General features: G+C 43.3%; 2 protein-coding genes across 3 annotated transcripts in view; both read left to right on the top strand.

The window, feature by feature from the left end:
* Positions 1–7,326, top strand: part of LOC147268018 (guanine nucleotide-binding protein G(i) subunit alpha-2-like) — a 55,918-nt gene extending 48,592 nt beyond the window's left edge. Inside the window, exons 5-9 of one of the 2 annotated variants that reach the window (XM_086199239.1) lie at positions 1,940–2,068; positions 5,312–5,441; positions 5,634–5,787; positions 6,036–6,230; positions 6,386–7,326. In XM_086199239.1, the coding sequence (XP_086055365.1) occupies positions 1,940–2,068; positions 5,312–5,441; positions 5,634–5,787; positions 6,036–6,226 (604 nt within the window). In that variant the 3' untranslated portion in view covers positions 6,227–6,230; positions 6,386–7,326. Of the gene's footprint in view, positions 1–1,939; positions 2,069–5,311; positions 5,442–5,633; positions 5,788–6,035; positions 6,247–6,385 lie in introns of both variants that reach the window. The other variant, XM_086199240.1, reaches the window with a different exon arrangement.
* Positions 7,327–10,029: 2,703 nt separating this feature from the next.
* Positions 10,030–12,545, top strand: LOC147268017 (PAK4-inhibitor inka1-like). Its single transcript, XM_086200746.1, has 2 exons — positions 10,030–10,268; positions 11,249–12,545. Exons 1-2 carry the CDS (start codon positions 10,251–10,253, stop codon positions 12,224–12,226), a joined length of 996 nt encoding a protein of 331 aa, XP_086056872.1. The 5' UTR covers positions 10,030–10,250; the 3' UTR covers positions 12,227–12,545.
* The last annotated feature ends 8,649 nt before the right edge of the window (positions 12,546–21,194 follow it).

Genomic DNA, 21,194 nt, shown 5'->3' with positions numbered 1-21,194 from the left:
TATAATGATGGGGAGCATGTAAGGTAATTGTTAGAGACTGCCGATGAGAGGCAGTTATGACATCTTCAGGGATGCGCTGCTGCGCTGCAATGTGAAGCCAAAGAAAACAGAGAGCTTCGGCCTTATTTGCCACCGGCTGCCTGCAAGCTTCAGTGGGGATTACTGCGCTCATTTGGGTTTGATACGCAAGGCCTTTGACAATACTATGACACATCCAGTATAATCATAACTTCTCCTTGGAGAGTGTGGACAATATGCAATGTTTCATCATGGCTTTGTAGAGCGCAGAGAGAGTTAGTTATTCTAAGAGAGGTCTAAATGAGTCTGGCAGCCAACCATAATTCATGTTTGAGCACCTGCTGGGCGTGAGAGAAAGGGAGGAAAGATGAAAAGAGATGGCACAGCTCACATTAATACAGACCCCTCTCTCTCTCCCTCCTCACACTGGTGTGATAGACATGGGGATGTGAGCTGTACACTCAAATATAATAGATCCACCTGGCAGCATTTGTGGAAACGAGGCGAACCCTTTTATAAATCTGTGCATAGAAATGGTCTTTCCACGTACTAAGACTGTTCTGTGCACTCCGATATCTGCAGGATTTGATCAGTAAATTTTTTTTTTTTCCTCTGGGTAATTAACTTCACTAGAATAATTGTGATTACGTTGTGATGAGGTGGGTTTATCATCTCTTGTATGATACTGAAATGGTGCTCTCTAGATGAATCAGTCACATTATTGATTATGAGCTTAGAAATCTGATAATGTTGCTAATATTCTTTACCCAATCTGTAACATAATTTTACATTTTTATTTTCTTCTTATTTCAGTAATTTCATTCATTTTTCTCTTAAAATGTGACCAAAACTAATTAACTACACATGATGTGTCACAACAGAACAAAAGCTCAAACTGACTTCCTAATTAATGACCACAACTTCTGGTGATTAACCAGCTGAGGTAGATGGGAATACTTGCACTCGATGTCTCCCATTTATCAGGCAGGGTGCATTTTTTTGGTACCTATTTTATCTTATAGTGCAAGCCATCCAAATTAAATTAATCTTGAAGATTTATCAAACCAGCAGCCAAATCCAGTTTGTGATGTGTGGGTTGCTCAAGCAGCTCCGTGGAGAGTTGGCTTGAATTGTGGCACGTGGTGTGAAGTCGTGGTGCAAAGGCTCTAATTTTTTACAACTGTCTGGGGGCTTTGGCAAAATATATTAGTAGTAGGTGGTTTATACTAAATCACCGTTGATTCCTCACTATGCTTTACCTCTTGTACTTGTTTTTTATCATTTGTTTAATTTTTGGAGCTATTAGCATACTTTTACTGTCCTTGAAACTCCAGTGGTTTATAACTGAGGTTACTGAGGCAGTGTATGAGAGATATTTATATTTTATATCCCTTTATTTAATAGCTTTATTGGTTTGGCCTCTGTAACCCAAGTGAATATTTCGAGGGTCCTTGTGTGTGTATATTTCATGGCATTCAAGATGTCACACGACATTAAGCGTCAAAAGATTCCTCCTGGTTTTATACTTGGCATAGATAAAACACGTGCTTTTAATTAGAGTAGATAATTCATGTCTCGACTATTTTTAAGAGTATTTGAAAGAGGCTCTATTGGAACTACAAGGAAATGGTGGTGGCTGTAGATATTTCACACCCTAGTGTGAATTGCTCCAGTGGATTTCTTGTGTGCCAGCACGTCAACTCCTCTTGTAAACGACTGTTCATTTGACCTGGACTGTGTTGAGACAACACTGAGCTGCCAGTGCTGTTGGAAGGCCACTGCGAGGCACCCTCTGTATTTCTCACACTTGTGTGAGGGAACAGATGAGACTTTAGCCTGAAGGAACCTCTCCCCTGGCACCACAACACCGGTTTCTTTATCTGATATATTGAACCTGTTGTTGTCGTTGTCCTGTCTGCAGCTATCTAAACGACTTGGAGAGGATAGCCAAGCCAGACTACATCCCCACACAGCAAGATGTGCTGCGAACCCGAGTCAAGACCACCGGTATCGTGGAAACACATTTCACCTTCAAAGACCTGCATTTCAAGTAAGACTTACCCTTTGATAGATTTAACCGGGATCATTTGTTTAAAATTCTTAAAGTTGTATTCATGTCATATTCAGTTTCACCTTTTCAATATCAAAGAGAGTCATTAATTCACCCCACAGATGAACTTTTCCCTGTACCATTCTGGAACAGTGATTAAAAAATATATTTAACCACCTCAAATTGAATGTAGACCATTCCAAAGATCAAATGTTGACTGTCGCTAATATTCAGTATTCATGATTATATAATATATATATATATATATATATAATCAAAGTACTATTTAGCCCAAAAAGTATTTTTTTAATGATAGAATGATAGGTATCTAGAGTTAATAAACAGGTTTTTTTTCATTTCTCTGTGAAGCCAGGAAGAAGGAAGAACCAGCAACATATATATTAAAAAAAGATTGATTCATTTACAAACTCTAATTTTTCTCGTGGTTTCCTGGAGGACTTTTCTCATGTATACAGTATAACATGAATTTCAGAATAACTCATATCAAAAATGGATTTTGACATCAAAGCTTACTCAAAGAATTTCTGTGTTATTTAAAGATAATAACTCTGAAGATAAACTCCATATAGAAGCATTGGAAATACATCCATCCATCCATTCATCCATCCATCCATTTTCTTCCGCTTATCCTGTTTAGGGTCGGGGGAGGGGGGTGCTGGAGTCTATCCTGGTGGCTTTTTGGCTTTTGGGCGAGAGGCGGGGTTCACCCTGGACAGGTCACCAGTCCATCACAGGGCCAACACATAGAGACAGACAACCATTCACACTCACAGTCACACCTACGGTCAATTTAGAGTATCAATCAGCCTCGTCCTCTCTTGATGTCTTTGGACTGTGGGAGGAAGCTGGAGTACCAGAGAGAACCCACACAGGAACAGGGAGAACATGCAGACTCCACACAGGAAGATCCCGTGTTGGAGACGGGGCTTGAACCCGGAACCTTCTTGAGGTGACAGTGCCAGCCACTGCACCAATGTGCTTCCCACTGGAAATACATATCTTGTTAATTAATGAGCTGTTAAAAGCAACTGATGAGTCATATCATGTTTCCTCCGGTTGTAAGGAAAGTCTGTAATATTCACAGAAAGGAACAAATTTGTGTTACAGTTTGTGGAGCTGCTGACGCTAACTTTCTAGTTACGGCCTCTGCTCTGTAAACGTCTGTATTCCAAATAGTTCTTTCAACTCCCACTACTCTTATTCATGGGAACCCCGGACGTATTGCTCATACACACAAAACCAGCCGGGGAATCATCAGCATGTTTACCTCCTCCCCAGATAATCATACACACATCGTGTGGGATTTATTCTGAGCAGAATTTCACATATAACAACAATGATCAGGAAAGTGAGCCAGTTTCTCATAATAATGGTTTATTTCTTCAGATATATACAGATAGCAATCATCCTTTAACCCCCCCCACACACACACACACACACACTATGTGCGAGTGTTAGTCACTGTTAAAGGTTGTGAAACACCAGAATACATGTGTGTACTGGCCAACAAGGAGGTAGGAAAGCTTTGACCTCGGAAGCTGGTTGGAATATCCCAGAGTAGAATGTTTTACAGAGCTCTGAGAAGTAGATGTGACGTCACTTGGCATGGCAGCGCTGGTGCTAAGAAGATGAGACAAGGACAAAGTCTGAGCCTAAACCAGTCTGGGCCTAAACCAGTCCCTTGTCCATTTAGGATGTTTCAGTATATGTGATTATGATATCAGATGATATGCTCCACTTTTTCTTTTGATAAATGTGTCTCCATCTTTTGGGCTACGCAACAACAAAAAATCCCCCCAGCATGATACTGTATCAGTATTCCAGCCCCTAGTATGAACACGCAAACACAAATCAAAAATCCTCCTCTCCTCCAGATGTATCTACATGACTGGTTTCCCCCCCGCCTCCACACACCCACCACTTTTTCAGTAATAAGATCAACTGTTATGTTGGACAACAGCAGAGCAGAACCTGCAGCTTTGAGAGCCAAAAAGAAGAAAAAAAAGTTTTAGTGGACTCTGGTTTTAAAGACTAATCAGGGATAAGATAAACAAGTATGATGTACATGCTTCTAAACTAGCCAGCAAGTACACAGTGAGTTGTATTTTTAGTAAATAATGAGGAGTATCAAAATGTGTATTTCATCATATCTCATAGGATTGTAATATATTATCATAAAATCTTATTGTGATATGTTGTTGATAGTTTTTGTGTAGCTAATGTAATGTCAGCATTCTGGTTAGCTACTTAGCGTCACCTCCCCGTCACTGTAATACTGTACAAGGTTGTTTGTCACCGGGTTGCTCACTGACAGCAGAAGTAGAGCAGAAATCCTGGGGTCATCCATGCTGCTTCTTCCCCTCATGCTAACACTCTTTCGCTTGGATGTGGGATTTTCAGAAGAGAAATTTTACAATTCCCAGCTCCCAGAATGCACCATCAAATACCAGAGAAAGCTTTTAGTCAGGCTTCACTTCAGCTCTTGCATTTGTGTTTGTTATATTTATGTCTCACATCTCTGTCTTGATCTATTTTATTTGTTAATGAAAGACATAAACCAAATCCCACCAGTGAGCATTTCTCTGGAGCTGGTCTCTGCACAGCTATGATCTAAAGTATGGAGTTTATGTAAACTACACAGGAAATGAGCTCATTGGAAGGTAAACTGTCTCAAGTATGTCACTGTTACAATGAGCTTTGCTTACTCAGCCTAAACCTGCAGAACCAGTCAAATTTCTGTCCTAATAAACAAAGTAATGCAAGTAAAAGCTGTTCAGCTTTAATCATGAAAACCACTGAGATGTTACAGTTGGTCTTTTTCTCCACTGTACTTTAGCTGCTAGCTGAAAGTCGAGTCATGCACTCTGCAGATGAGCATCCTCTCTCCTCCATCTAGGAGCCCTCTACCTTCATGAATAAGTCAAGTAGAGGCTCAGTGAAAAACGTGCTGCCGCCATGCCACAACCTGTTTTTAAGGTTGGAGATGACAAGGCCTGTGCTGTGAACACACGGCCCTGAAGAAAGGACAAGATGAATTCAGTGCATGCAGATCGAGTGAGGGAGAGAGAAAGAGAGAGAGAGTGAAAGTATGCATGTCTCCAGGGGGAGACCTTGAAGCTGTTTTGCTTCCCTGTCAGTTTGAAAAAGTCTAGCTGCTCCTGTGCTGCTTATGCCATCCGCTCTTTGAATGAAACAGCAAGTCTACGCTGTGTGTCCACGCAGGATGTTTGATGTTGGAGGTCAGAGGTCAGAAAGGAAGAAGTGGATCCACTGTTTTGAGGGAGTTACAGCCATCATCTTCTGTGTGGCCATGAGCGCCTATGACCTGGTCCTGGCTGAGGATGAAGAGATGGTGAGTTCACATCAGTTTACACTTTTAGAAAGGACAAAAAAAAAAATCCCTCCGCATTCATTCCAGAGTAGAGCCCATTCCCAGGATTGACACAGGAGGGAGGTTGCTGTTTCAGTGAACTCATTTCCTTTATGTGCCCTAGTTGTGCTCTCTAATAATCTCTTTATCTGCACGTGTGCCTGTCCCACCCAGAACCGGATGCATGAGAGCATGAAGCTCTTCGATTCCATCTGCAACAACAAGTGGTTCACAGAGACGTCCATCATCCTGTTCCTCAACAAGAAGGACCTGTTTGAGGAGAAGATCGCTCACAGCCCTCTGACCATCTGTTTCCCTGAGTACACTGGTACCACTAGATTCTGAAATATTCTCACAAGTTTCAGTGAAATGCAATTTGTTCTCGTTTTCTGTTAAAAGAACACACCGACTTTTCCGAAATTCTGTTATTTGTGAAAGACGGGAAGTAGGAGACTAACTTAACACTGGTTAGCTTAGCACAGTGAATGGTAGTGGATAGCGTTAGCCAGCATCCCTCAAAAGTCATGGAATTCACTTCTCTCCCTCTCCCTCTCCCTCTCCCTCTCCCTCTCTCAGGCCCTAACAAGTACGAGGAGGCCCAGGCTTACATCCAGACCAAATTCGAGGATTTGAACAAGAAGAAGGACACCAAGGAAATCTACACCCACTTCACCTGCGCCACCGACACCAAGAACGTGCAGTTTGTGTTTGACGCTGTCACCGATGTCATCATCAAGAACAACCTGAAGGACTGCGGTCTCTTCTAAACAAGTGAGAACATGTTAAGGTGAACTGAGAGGACAAACAGCTTGTGACACAGCAATAAGTCTCTCTGCAATGTCTGATTCAGGTGTGTGTGTGTGTGTGTGTGTGTGTGTGTGTGTGTGTGTGTGTGTGTGTGTGTGTGTGTGTGTGTGTGTTTTTAGATTACTTGAACAGCTCTGACGACCATTTAGACGGGGAACATACACACATGAATGACTGCACTGGCCAACCACGATTCCTGCTTCAATCTGCTTTTTATAAAGACACCTAAGAGACTGAGAATCCGACGAGCCTTGCAGAATTTCAGCGATTGCAGATCGAGTTGCTTGTATTGTTTAAACGCTGGGCTATGACCACAAAAATCAACATTTATTATTGTGTTTTTGTTCTTTTTTTTTCTTCTTTTTTTTCAAGTACTAGAGGAGGCGAAGGAAAACTTTTTTATATAAATGCTTTCATTTCACTTTTAGAAAGTCTGATGTGCAAATTATTAAACTTTTAATCACATGAAGCTTATTTTTAAGAGATGAAGCACAGGCATGGAGTTAAAAACATGATTTCTTAAGTCCTTTTTTTGTTGGTTTGTTTGTTTTTTTTAAATAATGTTTACATAGGTTCATCATTCATAGCCAAACAGTTTATTGTTCTGCATGACTCAAACATGGCAATTATTAGCTCTGTAACCCTGCACAAATTATCTAACATTCCTACAAAAGAAAAAGAAAAAAAGAAAAAAAAAGAAATATATAAGAATAGCTTCACATGCAGGCGCAACAGCCGACAGAATTCTAACTGTTATTCAATGTGTACCTAACATCCTATCACTTTTTATAGTACCATTTCCCTGTCTGTTGCAGTGTGTGTGCCTTGACTTCTGTTTACAGCCTAGATAATGCTTTTCAGTACCCTTGACCTACTGTGCGCCTATATTTTCCGCCCCATTTTTTTCCTGCCTTTGCGTCTATGAATATATAGTGATTATTAATGAGAGACGAAAAATTTAATTCAGAAAAAAGGGTTAGTGTTTTTTTTTTTTGGTAAATATTAAAATGCTTTAAAAGTCATTTATGATTTAATTTAAATAAAAGTAGAGATCACTCGACTCTTGCACATTGTTTCGCCTCTCTGTTTTGTTTGTGTGTGTTTTTTTTATCTCCTTGTATTTCTTATGAAATTGCAGCTTCACCTGATTGCGAAAGGGGAGGACTCCAATGTGAGTAAGTCAAAGGGAGGATGATGCTGTTTATCTTTTGGCTGTGAGAACTTCACTGTCTCCATGTTTGCTCTCAGGTGTAACACAGAAAGCACCTCTGAAATAGATCGATCTATAGATAGATAGATTGATAGATGCAGAGAAATTTCCACATGTGCAGTATTTATGTTTCTGCTGACAGGACCAGTCCAATACCCACATTTTCTACCAGGAGATGGGCTTAAGAGCAGCTGAGGGCGCACCCTTGTGGACAGTTGATGATATGACAGGGTTTTTTTTCCCTTTCTTTTCCTTCATTTTATTCAGCTTAGTTTTGCTTGTTTCTTCTCAGTAAATCAATAGTCTTCGCATTGCACTCAAACACATTGCGCTCTACACACTAACAACTTTAACCCTGTGTACACCAGACTGACAACAAACTCAGGAACTGAGGAAACCCGATGTACAAAGTAGTAACTCTGGAGGCTGACAAGTCATGTGAGTGCAGTTTATTCATTTAAACACATCAAAGAGGAGTAATCAGATAAAATAATTGAGAAGATAAAGGCTAAGAGACTATAATCCAAAAAAAAAATAACATGAACAATGGTAAAAGATATCAGAGCGATTCAAGTCAGAAATTAAAGGGAGCGTGTTAAAAGGAGGGGAAATAGTTTACGAATATCTGCTAATTTTAATAACATTTGTGATTAAATTACTACCTGGTAAGTACGCAACCATGTACTGAGGAGAGAGAGCGAGGTGTTGGCTGGTTGTTCAGGTGCAAACTGCAGTTCGTCATAAGTCTGAGGATATTTGCGCAGAAGCGTTTGCGTGTGTCTTGACGGCATGAATGCAATACCACCTTTATTTACATACAATATGTAAGTTTGTTTAATTGTGACATCTGCTGAAATGTTTTGAATATATATGAAGGTGAAATCAAGGTTTATTTGCTTAGAAAATGTGCAGACTCAGATTATTCGACTGAATTTGCCGTCCTCTCTCTTTCTCTGTGCTTTCTCTAGGGGGCGCTGTGGTTCTACATCTTCAAGAGCAGATGTTCCACTCTGATTCAGCATCTTAGGCACAGAACACGTTCGCTTAAAAACCCCAAATGTATAACATTTCAGCTTTGAACGGCGAGGTATGGAAAGCTTCAATTTACTCTTTTAGCCAACTTTGGTGTGGACAAACTTTCACTTAAACGTTTTGGCAATGCACCGAAGCCACAACATGACCAGAATAAATATATATAAAACTGAACAATGTTCCCACAAAGCCAGAGGAAAGACTCCAGATGAGGACGGTGCACAAATCTGCTGTGGGGATGTAGGGGAGGGTTTGGTACTTCATCTTTTGACAGCTGTGATATGGAAATGATGCCTGGACATCAGCAGAGTTCTTAAATCCTCAGAATTTCTAAACAAATGCTAAACAACTCATCTGAATAAACTGTGTTCAAGTACCAATTCAATCCGTGTACGTTGACAAATCTACCACAGAGGTGAGGTCCAGATGTGATCAAGTTAAAAAGGTCAAAGGTTGTGTTGAAACATTTCACTCACCTCCCAGATGTGGATGCGGCTCAACTCAGCAGGTTTGTACAGGTCAGAAGTACCTGTATGCTAATGATAACAGGCCATGTAATCTGGATCACTTTAGTGATGCAGCTCCTCGGATTAGCATCAACATGTTTTCTCTGAATAGCGTGAACGTCGGGGGCCCAACGATCGTCAGGACCTCGGGCCCAGTCAGCAATTAAGGTGCAGATTGTTGCATTTGCATTCAGGCATTTGTTTACCGTCCTGGAGAAGTTACAATGAGCTGCTTTAAGTCCTGCAGCAGCGGCCAAAAGATGTTTAGGAGTTCTTGAAATAAATAATCATGCAAAGGGAAGAGAAAGAATTTCAAAACCTGTATTTAAATTAAATTCATATCTCCAACACTGACAGTGTTTGAAAAGAGCTTAAACCCATGGGCATGTAATCCAGGAACTGATGTTTTTTCTTTTTTTTTCCAATAAAACACAGACTCCTGCTTCTCTTTTTGGATTTCTTTTTGTTTTGAAGATCCCCGACCTCAATAGTTCAACCTGTAGTTTAGCTTGGACATCTGCTGAATGACCTAATTAAACTCACACTGAGAAATACTGGTAATACCTGCAGCCATTAGGGTTTCATTCTTCTTTTTTTTTTAAAACAGGAGGATTAAAGTGAACTATTCTGCCTTCGTTATAAACTGATTTTCTGCATGTGAGAAAGTTAATCAAATGAATTGTGATCTTTAAACCCAGTTCAACCAAACCCAGAAGTCACTTCTCCATCTCCTGTCTGCCGCTGAAGTGAAGAAATGCCACTTGCTGATGAACCGTTTTCCTCTTTTCCTTTTTTTTTTTTAAAAGCAAAGCAAAGCAAAGGCACGTTCATCTATTTGAACACTAAACTGTATCAGAGTTACAACTGTGTGTGTTGTGCTCTTGCAGCAGTCCTGTGAACACACGCACATACACGCTGATGTGGGTTTGAGCCTCCTGCTCTCTGATTGGCTCATTCAGACGCAGGCGGCTGTAAAAAGACGCGGAGGGCTTGAAGAGATTTCACTCAGCAGCACATCTGCCGTCACAAACGCAGCTGGAGCGCGACCACACACACGCACACGCACTCATACACCTCTGTACCGATCAGCCAAACCAGTCGAACCGTCTATGGCTCACGTAGTTTCAGTTTGGCGGTAGAAGTGAGTTTCTGACGTCCCGTCGTGTTGCTGCTTGCATGTTGCGCTCCCGCTCTCCAGCGGCCCCGTCATTTCTTGGAGGAGTTGGACTTTAACAGATGAGAGGAAACGACATGGTGAGTATTTAAGGTTTGTTATTGGCTCTGCGATGAAGGAAAGTAGCTTCAGTCAAATTAGAAAAGATCGTCCAACTTGTAAAGAAGACATCTGCAGTACAACAGAGGCGCTATTTTGTTGGACTGAACCATCTTTTATTGTCGTTTCAACAGCAAGTATTCGGTCACTGATAAAGAAGTATTTGTAGTCTGTCAGTCTTCTGCTGCATCGGTTGTTTTTCAAGCTCTTGCAACATCTAGCAGAGTTATGATGAGGACAGAAGGGTGTGCATAAGGTCCGGCACCCGGGGTCAGACTGCTAAATGGACAGTAGGTCCACAGAGGAGAGAGGTCACCCGGGCTCAGGGAGGTCACAGGGGTTCAGAGGGGTCAGCTTGCTTACATGAGGAGAGGAAGCGGATGGATGTGACCTCCAACAATCTCCATCCACTGCTTTTTTCTCTCACACAACGTTCAAGCTGCAGCCTGTTTGAGTTTGAGAGCGGCCCACTTCTGCTCACTGGCCGGTGCTGACCAATCAGCACCGCCGGCTGTACAGGAAACAGGAGTATTCTATGGTTAGCGTGCCACTGGTGAATTTCATAGGCAGCCTTAAAGAGACAGGACCCCTGTATCTGAATCCAGCTTCTCCTTTGATACCCTGCAGCTGTTTTTACTTTGGCCCTGGCGCCTGTCGGTAAATTGTCGAAGACAGAAATTAGTCCATATCTGGCTGTGATAACATCAGCCTGGCTTTTCACTTGAATCTCCCCCAAGTCACAGAAAACAGGGCGTTGACCCATTGTGTTGCAGCAGAATGTCGAAAAGTTCTGCTAAATTGTCCTTCAGAATGGCATCAGGAGAGAGGAAGTGCTTTCACCAGCTGAAACTCGACACCAAAACAGAACCAGCGAGCCCAAGCGTGCCCGTGAAGCCGCTGCACTTCGTCTCTGCAGTGGTTTATTAGGAAGCCGCTCTAACTCTCCTCTTTGTCTCCTCAGCTTTGTCTACGTGACTCGGGCGAATGCTTACGAGACCAGATGCAGTATATGATGAGGTCACTGCAAGACCTTAAACAGCTGCGGAAAGCCTGTCCTGCAGCCAGACGCCCCCTCACTCCCATCAACACTCAGCTCCCAGCATTAGTGCGCCACTCTGCAGTAGCACGTGCTTGTCAGCAGCGAGCGTTACAGCGAGAACAGCGCACACGCCTTCGGATGTCCAGTGCCAGCACGGCAAGTACCTACGACTCGGCCTGCTGCCTGGCGAGTCCTCTAGAGGAGGAGGAGGAGGATGACTCGAGCAGTCGACTGGGCCTGAGCCTCCGACTGGGCTCCCCCAGCAGTCTGGAGTTTGACTCAGGCTACTCAGAGGCGTCGTGGCAGGATGAAAGGGTGGTTCTGAGGAGGACCAGGAATGTGAGGGTGTCATCCTCAGCCTGCCTCCGTACAAACAGAGCAGCCAGCGGACGTGTTCGACCCAAATCTACCTCTGACGCCTGTCTAGAGAGATGGACATCATTCGAGGTCAGCGACCCGGAGGACTGGACAAACTCTTTACTGACTAGAGGACGCAACCGGCAACCTCTGGTTCTGGGTGACAACAGCTTTGCCGACCTGGTTCAGAACTGGATGGACTTGCCAGATTGCCCCGAGCCTCCTGAGCTGAAGCCAAGTTCAAGACGTAGACTGGGGAGAGGTTTCTTTGTCAACATGAGACGGAAACTCGCCGGCTTTTCAAAAAGCGTAGAGGAGCGAGTGAAGATGAGATCCACAGACTCCTCTCAGGTTAACAGAACCATCAATGCTCCCAAACGTCTGTCCTGTCCCGTCATCCCATCGCAGACCAAAGCCCCCTTTTTCCACCAGTCCCACTCCGGCATCAATGAGCTGGACTCAGACTTCTATCAGTTTGCAGCTCTCATGAAATCAGGCAGCCGGCAGCCGATCATCTGCAAAGATATCATCGGCTACATCTGACTCACCCCAGAGCAGATAACTCCTCAGAGTCACTTTATTTTTACATGACTGTTTTTTACTCACTGTTTCAATGCTGATAGAAATAAACGTGTCCTCATTATTTAAAATCTCGATTCCCGCATGATCTTTCATGGCCGTAAGAGCGAATTCCCAGAAATCATCCAAAGCAGCTCGTAACCATGAACATGTGAACTCGATTAGCGGCGGTTCCACTCAGGCAGGACTCGCTGAAGGAATCCCTGCAGTCACATTTGTTATGATTCGAGATGTTGTACTGTGACTTTGCTTGAGTGTAAATGTTTTATAATAATAAAAAGTATCACCTAAAGACTGCTGTTAGCTCAGATTTGGAAGCTTTTCCTGGACTTATAAGGGTCAATTATACATTTAGGAGCTGGGTAGAGGACCAAGTTCTTCTCAGGCTTTTTGACTGGATGACTAAACTGTTTACGAGCCAGAAAACCTGTATCAATATCGCGGTGAGGTCATTCCCCATGTGTGCGCCGCGCAGAGACGAGATAGAAAGCAGCTGGTTACAGATGGAACGAAGGTTAACTCACCTAATCAGCCTCGTTTAACCTTTTACAGATTGGAGCCGATCGTGCGCGCGCACAAGCCTGAACGACGCCGTGAAATGTGAGGAAAACATAACAGATTCACAGATAAGCTAATGGTCACTCAGCTTTCTTCATCAGTTCACTGGATAAATTGCAGCAGATAAAGATTAAGTTGTTGCTCCCATGCTCCCGCGCTGTTATTGAGGCCATGAGGGGTTCTTTCTCTCTTACCGGGTGCCGTTTGTCTTGTCGTGTTTGTTAAGGTGGAATGTCACTGTCGGACTCATAAGCTCTTATCAGGGGGAAAGTGTGTGACAATTAATGAGGGAGAGCAGAATAAATCACCCCCAAACACACACACACACACACAGCTGAGTGAGAATGATGGAATGGAGGAGATAAAGGAAGTCATGGATCAAATAAGTCATCTCCAACATCAGATCCTGGTCCACCACCAGAGGCTAAGCTATATTCAACACCAATAATCATGATACAAAAAACACAAATCAAATCAAAATAAAGAATAGTTTTAAAAAAAAAATAGACCTGTGAGGCGCAGATGTCATTGTGTTCAGGGACTTTTACTGCAAGGCCCAAAGTTTTTAATCTCATTATTTCCATAAGAAAATGGTGGAGTGGAATACTTTCATGACCAGTGTCGTATTTCTACCCAAGGAAACCCACTGTACACTAGTAAAAACATGAAGTTATCTGTTCTTTACTTGAGTCTTTGCTTCAAGTATTTTTTGGGGGTACATTTACTGCGCTCCATTTCAAAAGGATATACTTCTTAACTCCACTCCACTTATCTGAAGGGCGGCATCGTTGCTTTGAGGAGAAATATTTAGCATAGAAAACAGCAAAACCTCATGAAGATGGTGTACTTTTTCAGTTTGAAGCTCACAACTTCAGGACAAAGGGTTGGGTTTAGGGACTGCAGGGTTCATCATAACCACACAAAGACTGCATGTTTCTAAACATGGAAATACATTCTGAAAAATGGGTACTTTTACTTTTGATGCTTCTCTAAACTCAATAGCAAATGCGTCTCTCCTTTTATTAGGTAGAATGCTGAACTGGACAGGTTACTGAGTATTTCTACCAATGCTTAACTGAAGGAACTTGCGTACTTGTAGCCCCACTGACTCAAAGGTGTAATCAGAGTATCAAGACTTTATGTGAGTTGCAGCCCAGCCTGCCTGATCCAGAGTCAGTCCATGATAATGTCCTCCTGGCAGCAGTATCTTGATGATTTACCAATGGGTCACTACGCACTTGTTGAACTGTCAGTTGGCAGCAAAGTTCCCTTTTTTTCTTTATGGCTCCAACCGGCGTTTCTCAGTGGTTACGGTGGCGGCGGTCCACAGTTACGTTTGGATTCACTCTCCTCTCATGAGGTCCACAAGAATGTCTTTTTAAAATTTTTTTTTTTTTTTTAATGAGAGTCAAGCTTGTGTTCGACGCTACGCTTCCATCTAGGCAGCATCCGTGAATCTACTATTCTGTTTTGATGAAGCGAGCAGCTGCTGGAGGCTCAGAGGTGACGCTGCTCCACAAACACTGGCAGTAACGATGTGCGTGCGTGCGTGCGTGTGTGTGTGTGTGTGTGTGTGTGTGCGTGCATGTGTGTGTTTGTGAAATACTCCAACAATGGCTGATGACTTGATAGTTCAAGTCCAGGGTGGCCTCGTCTAACGTCACACGCAACAGAAAGGACTGGCTCGTTAAAAAGGTGCTGGGTACTTGTTGGGTCCTCTCTGATTGTTGTGAGCTTGAGCTCACCTCACTAATCCACCACCTCTTTTAAACAGCCCTTTTCAAGAGGGGGGGGGGTTAATATTTGGGGAAACAAAATCTCATTAGAACTGCTCCAAGTGCATTAATATTAGGATTTCAAGCTTTATTTTGACAGAGAAGAGCACAGACAGTTTTTTTTTCCACGCTCTCCCTGCCTGAATATGGAATATACTAAAAAAAAAATCAAAGTGATCAAATTTGCAGCATGAAATAAAAGACAACGTTGAAGGACGTTCATCATCTGCCTGTTCAACAGCACAGGGGCTAAACTGTTCTTCACCTGAGGGCCTTCACAATCTGACCTACATCTGAACCGTGACTGCGATAAGAAAGTCAAAGTTGGAATTATTTCCCTACAGCTAAAAAAGGTTTTGGTTGAAAAAAAACCTTTGAGAACATAATCAAATGTTTTCGGGGGAACATATTCTCATAATACTTTATAAAGACGGCAAAGATCTTTTTGTTCATTTTGAACTGAAGTTCGATGAAGATGGAGGAGACAGAGAAAGAGACATGAGGCGGTCGAGTTTTGATGCAGCGTTTTAATGAAAAGTAATGAAACCTGACTAGAATCGGGTGATGCGACATCGATTCTGTCTCAAAGGGCTGCTGCCATGTAGCTGGATTATTTCTCCGCTTCATTCAGTTCTATAAATCGGTTTGATTGAAACTGAACTCGGGCCAATAATCCACCTCACTGCACACGCGGATGAATTCGTGTTTATGTGAAACATGAAATGTGCGGAGGATAAAGAGCTTCCGCTCTCTCTCCCCATCTCAGTGTTTTTGGTTCAAATGAAGCTACGTGATACCTGCTGAGCGGTAGAAAACAGAGGCGTATCTGCAAGCCTCAGTGATGCGTTTAAATGTCTTGTGATGATCTTTTGGGCTTTGTGTAAAGAAGAAGGGAGCTTCTGTGTGTGTGACGTCCACGAGCACCACAGAGGCTGCTGACTCTGATTACGTAGCTACACCATTGATTCAATGGAACAAAACCGGGAAATTAGAGGTAAATGACATCATGCAGTTTAGCATCATGTGATTCCTCAGGTTTTCATTCAGGAGTGAAGAAGCTGGAGGTCAATGATGAGAGCCAGGACCAGAGGAACATCACGATAAATCAGTAAATATCAGGCTTGTGTTTCACTAAACGCTCTCTGTCACAGAAGCAGAGATTAAAAGTTGGACAAACAGTGTCAATTTAGCTCACACACACACACACACACACACACACACACACACACACACACACACACACACACACACACACACACACACTCCCCCCTGTTAACCGTATCGAGGGGCAGGAAGTGAAATGTGGGGGTTGTTTAGCCTGCAGTCTGACAAGAATGAATGTGATTAATGTTATTTAGATTTATTTTGTGAGCAGTGAAATGTCTGGCTAAACGAAGCCATTTAATCCCGCTTCTCGTGAGATTCTGCTCTCTGTCACCATGCTAACCCTGAACCCCCACGCCTCTTCTCATACGCCGTCCATGACCATTCTCACTGATGCTTGTATGGGCCTTATTTCTATTAATATTTTTTTCTGCAAGCACCTCCATCCAAAATCCATCCATATTTCAAGTGCATGACAACACTGGACGGGGGGTGGGGTGGGGGGTGTCAGTGAATCATCACACACCATCACACACCCAGCTGCTTTCTTCTTCCTCTGCTCACTGAAAACCAGCTCAAGAGGTTCATGGGAATCACAACAGAGGACATGACACGGCAAACCTCCCACGAGACCTTGGTTCTGGTTCTCATGGCCAAACAGGGCCTCTGAGGTCACAACTACCTTCCTCTAGTGATGACAACCCTCAGCTTTACTAGCACCCCCCTCCCCACCCCCAGCCCTGTAGCATAAACCCCTGATAATGATCTTTAGTAAGAGTTTAATGCTGTATCAGCACGTGAGATCTCACCATCGTCACTTTACTCATACCCCGCCTCACGCCCAAAAGCCGCTGGGATAGGCTCCAGCCCCCCCCCCCCCCCAACCCTTGACAGGATAAGCAGAAGAAAATGGATGGATGGATGGAAGATGGATGGATGGATGGATGGATGGACTTTGCTTATAATCACAGGGAAAAGGCAGCTTAGTATTGAGTGCATTTGTAACACTGCAGAAATTTGCTGATGGATAACATACTGTATGTGCAGCCGCCTTTTATCCTGAAGCTGATTTCTCTAACATTTAGACATCGGAAGATTTCAAAACATCCACCTTCTCTGGACTACAGCGCTATTATCATGCATTTATTCTATGTGGAAACGCGACCTGCCTGAGCTCGTGTCGCTCCATGTCTTATTTCAGTATTTGGCTCAGTGACTCGACCGCAGGCCAGCATGTTCACATAGCAGAGCAGAGCCAGCAGCCTGCCTCTGACGTGACATCTCCGTGGAAAAACTGAGAAAACACCACAGTCAAAAGAATGGAGGAAAAAAACAAACAATAGTTTCTCTGGAGGCATTTTTTTTTTCTTCGTCTGGTTTTGGAATTTCAGGACACCCATAAGAACAGCAATTTCCCTCTCTTTGTCTAAAAAAGATAGAGCCCATGGGGTCCGTTCAAAGCAGACAACTCGTATGTTTTGGTTTACAAGGATAAAGAAAACACATCTAATCATATTGTTCTCTCTGTTATGTCCATATTTAGAACTGGGAAGGATTTTTATAAAATGTTTACGTTAAAATACCACCAGACATCATTCCAAACAAAGCATTCGCAAGATGCCAAAACCACATATGGTGACAAACGCTGCGTTCCTTCATGCCTTGACTGTTAATGCAAGTGAGAGTCCATTCACAGCCACATACTCCAGTGTGTAGTTGCCAAGCAAGGCTTCACCTCCACTGAAGTCAAGCACACAAATATTACCTCTCTCACTCGCAAAAACATTGTCTCATGGTGTAAATGTGATACAACACAAGCACGCACGCGCACACACACACACACAAGCGCTCTGAAGAACTCAGGCAATGATAAGTTTCTTGAAAACATTAAAAAAACAAACTAACACACACACACACATAATGAATGCTCCAAACGTCCTCTAAAACGGCCTTTGGCCTCTAATAGTGAAGTAGCTCTCCTCTCTGCTCCATTATTCTCAGCTGAGCGTCGTTCATGTGACTGACCTTCCAATCACTGGAGAGCCACGTAACCTCTTAGTTGCCCAAATATCACAGACACAGGATGCATCATTGACTCCAGTAGTGTGTGTGTGTGTGTGTGTGTGTGTGTGTGTGTGTGTGTGTGTGTGTGTGTGTGTGTGTGTGTGTGTGTGTGTGTGTGTGTGTGTGTGTGTGTGTACGGGGAGGGTCTTAACCGACTCGTGGTTGGATCAACGTGAGGTGAACAGAGATAAGAGCCTGGAGACTGGACACATCACTCATGTAGTGGGAGGACGAAGGAGCAAAGTCCAAGTTTCAAGTCTTTTTTGGGGGGAAGTTCTGAGTTAAGTCTGAAGTCTTTGGCTCTCTGCACTCTTGGCTTTAAAATCCATCAATATCCTGATCACAAGTGGACAGCTCACACTTGGCTGTAAAATGCATCTCCACCCGTGTCTCCTTTCCTGCTCTGTATGCAAATCAGCACCTACTTCCCTTTCAGTGTTTAAAATCAAGGCTTCTACCTGCGACAGTTTGTATTTGTTACAACACACGTGAGTATGTTGCTCACTTCCAGATAGTTTTATTTGTTGCTGTGAATCAGTAATTAGAAGCAGAAGAGAGAAATCATCAGTCCAGACCAGGTCTGTTCCTCAGCATGTTCCTGACAAACCAAACCATCAAAGATGTTTGATTCAGCCCTCATAGTGATAATCATCATCGTCGTCATCATCATAATACATCTCTGTGGCCCTCTTGGCATCAGACGTTGTGATCGGATCGCTCACGATGGATCTCAGCGTTTGATCTGCACGGGGCCTCTGATCACAAGCTGATGTCAAGTCTCTCAATATTTTGAACCAACCTTCTCCCAGTGTAGTGGGAGCCCCGGTCCTGGTCACTGTGCGTCCCTCTTGCCTGTCAGGGAAAGGGTTACTGCCGCCTATCCCCTCATCACATCGACCACAGCTAGTTGAGCTCATGTTAATAGGTAGGAAACGTTAACGCTAACTAACATTCCCAAGAGACGCATCTTTTCAGATCAGTTCTCGGGTGCTGATCCAGTCTGAAGGGGTTCATCTAGTGTCCTTTATTTTGGCATCACTTATTGCTGCTATTTTGTCAGCGCCTCATGTGAAGTTTTTACCCAAAGAGGATAAAAAGAGACAAGTATGCTGATGAGGCTGATGCTCACCATGAGTTTGTTGCTCATTGATTGGCAGCGTTGTCAGAGGCTTGCTTGATCACGATTAGCCCCCAAAATAAATAATTGTGATAAAATAAACTAAAATTGCGTTGTGAATGATTACATACTCAGTAGATGAATTATACATGCCGGTGGGAATTCACGTTGGCCCTGTAGATCTGGTTTTCTGGCACTACAAGTCCAGAGCTCCTCTGGAGTGGCCTTGGCCACCCCCAAGCCTCCCCAAATATAAAAGTCCTCCTCTCTGCTTGAATCCGATTAGAGGTAATAAACCAGAGGATGGAAAAGACACAAATAGTGAAAAAGCAACATTTTCAGGAGGAAGTCTATTATGAGATTTCGAGCCTGAGAGCTGCCCAGTCACACAATCAGTCATTCTGGTGGGCAGGAAGCTGAGGTCAGAGGAGTGACCTTGATAAGTCGTCTTCCTGTGGAGCTCCACAGCATGGCTGAGCCAGTAGCTGTCCCTCCGCCGCCTCAGACACACAACCCTCACTAGATGCTCACACAATAGAGTCCTTCTCTGCTCAGAAATGAGCCACACTGACAGAAGGCAGACTTTGTGCGCTCTCAAAGATCTCTGTCTCCTGCTTCCTCCCACCCTCTTTCCTCTGACATTTCTACTTCCTGCTGACATCCCTTCATTTCATCTTCTCTACCATCTGATGTCTTCTCCTTCCACTGCCACAGAGACCATCTGCATCATCATTTGCATTTCAGTGCTGTCCACCCAGAATAGACCCCCACAGTTATTTGTCAGTAAGGATGTGTACTATTTGTTTGCGCAGACTTTGCTTTACTGCACCAAGCTGTGCTCCCTGGCTGTGTCTGGCTATGGATAATTTGTTATGATGGCTGAACTTCTTTAGCCACCTCTTGTCTTGATAAATGCCAGAGCTGGCTAAGTGTAAATAGAAATTCTGGGGCCATGCACACAGATTATAACCCCAATGATACCCCACTGGTTGTGTGTTTACCTTTGCAGAGATTTATTATTTCTAATACAGAAACTGCAGCATGGTTCTAGAAAATGAACCCCACTGTTCACCCCATTTTGAACCATCTTGGACCAACATGGCTTCAATTCAGAAATCTTTATTAAAAGCAGATGTTCGAAGAGGATGGTGTCTTATAGAGATGATAAAATATGAGGAAGCCTCATCGGAACAAGAAAAGAAAGTTGAAATCATGTGCCAGGGAGAATCAGATCGGGCGCACGGCCATGTGGTCCACAGAGGCTGAAGTTATATTTCATGAGACACACCAGATTCCTCTTTTCTCCAAATCATTTACGATGTAATTATTGCCAAAAGATTGGAAAATGTCAATTACTCTCATTCCAAGCAAGAAAATCCCACCATGTAACATCAAGCTCTCCCTGTGCTGCAGTATGCAGTCAGAGGTAAAGTAGAAGCTCCAGGCTGGCAGCGAGGCGCGTCCTCCTCGTGGCCCCTGTGTCAACACGGCCCAGTGGAGGTGGGCTACTGCAGGCTCCAGATGGCCGTCCGCAGCACCTGGACTCCTGTTGATTTTAAGCAAAGCTGTCAGTCCTAATGCAGTTCGCATGACTGAGCGACCGCCGCCACACCGCTGATGGAGTCAAATATTAAGCTTAGGAGTTGTCAACCCCCCCCCCCCAGCTGACTCGCACCATACACTGCTCACATTGTCCTGGTCAAATAGAGTTTTAGGCCTGTTAACGTGGGCTCAGTAAATCTAGTAAAATAAGCTGTGAGTGTACGTGTACGACTGCATAGCTCACTGGTCAAGAACGAGGAGTTTTTCATCAGAAAATATTCAAAGAAAAGCACTTCAGATGCACTTCAGATGCTCTGAAATATAAAACAAGTATTAACCCTAGAACACTGATGTCGGGTGCTTTTCACCCACACGATTCTTGTCATGTTTTATAAGGTTTTATTTTTTCATTTTATGTGACATTGCACTTTGGGAAATTAAAGAAGAGCACTTCAGTTTAGCATACGGTGTTGTACTTTAACATATTTTGATGAAAACTATATTTTACCAGGAATATTATATCAGGTAAAATATACCTGACGTTAGTGACGTGTTACTCATTTGAACTTTAGCGTTCTGGGGTCAATCTAAGGGTCTTCATGATCTTTCTGGGGATTTCACCCATAAAACAACGCCCTTATCAGCAAATGGAGACTGCACAAGGTGAAGGTTCCGCTGACATAAATTGAAAGGAAATATTTCGTTCTGAGTTACTTCAAAACCTGTAAACCTCTATATTACTTTTGAATTCATGAAGCATTTTCAGGACAGC

This window comes from Aulostomus chinensis, chromosome 3, assembly GCF_037954235.1.
Source record: "Aulostomus chinensis isolate RoL2024-O1b breed Wild chromosome 3, RoL_Achi_v1.0, whole genome shotgun sequence".
NCBI classification, from domain to species: Eukaryota; Metazoa; Chordata; class Actinopteri; order Syngnathiformes; family Aulostomidae; genus Aulostomus; species Aulostomus chinensis.
This window is presented reverse-complemented; position numbering and strand designations above follow the sequence as displayed.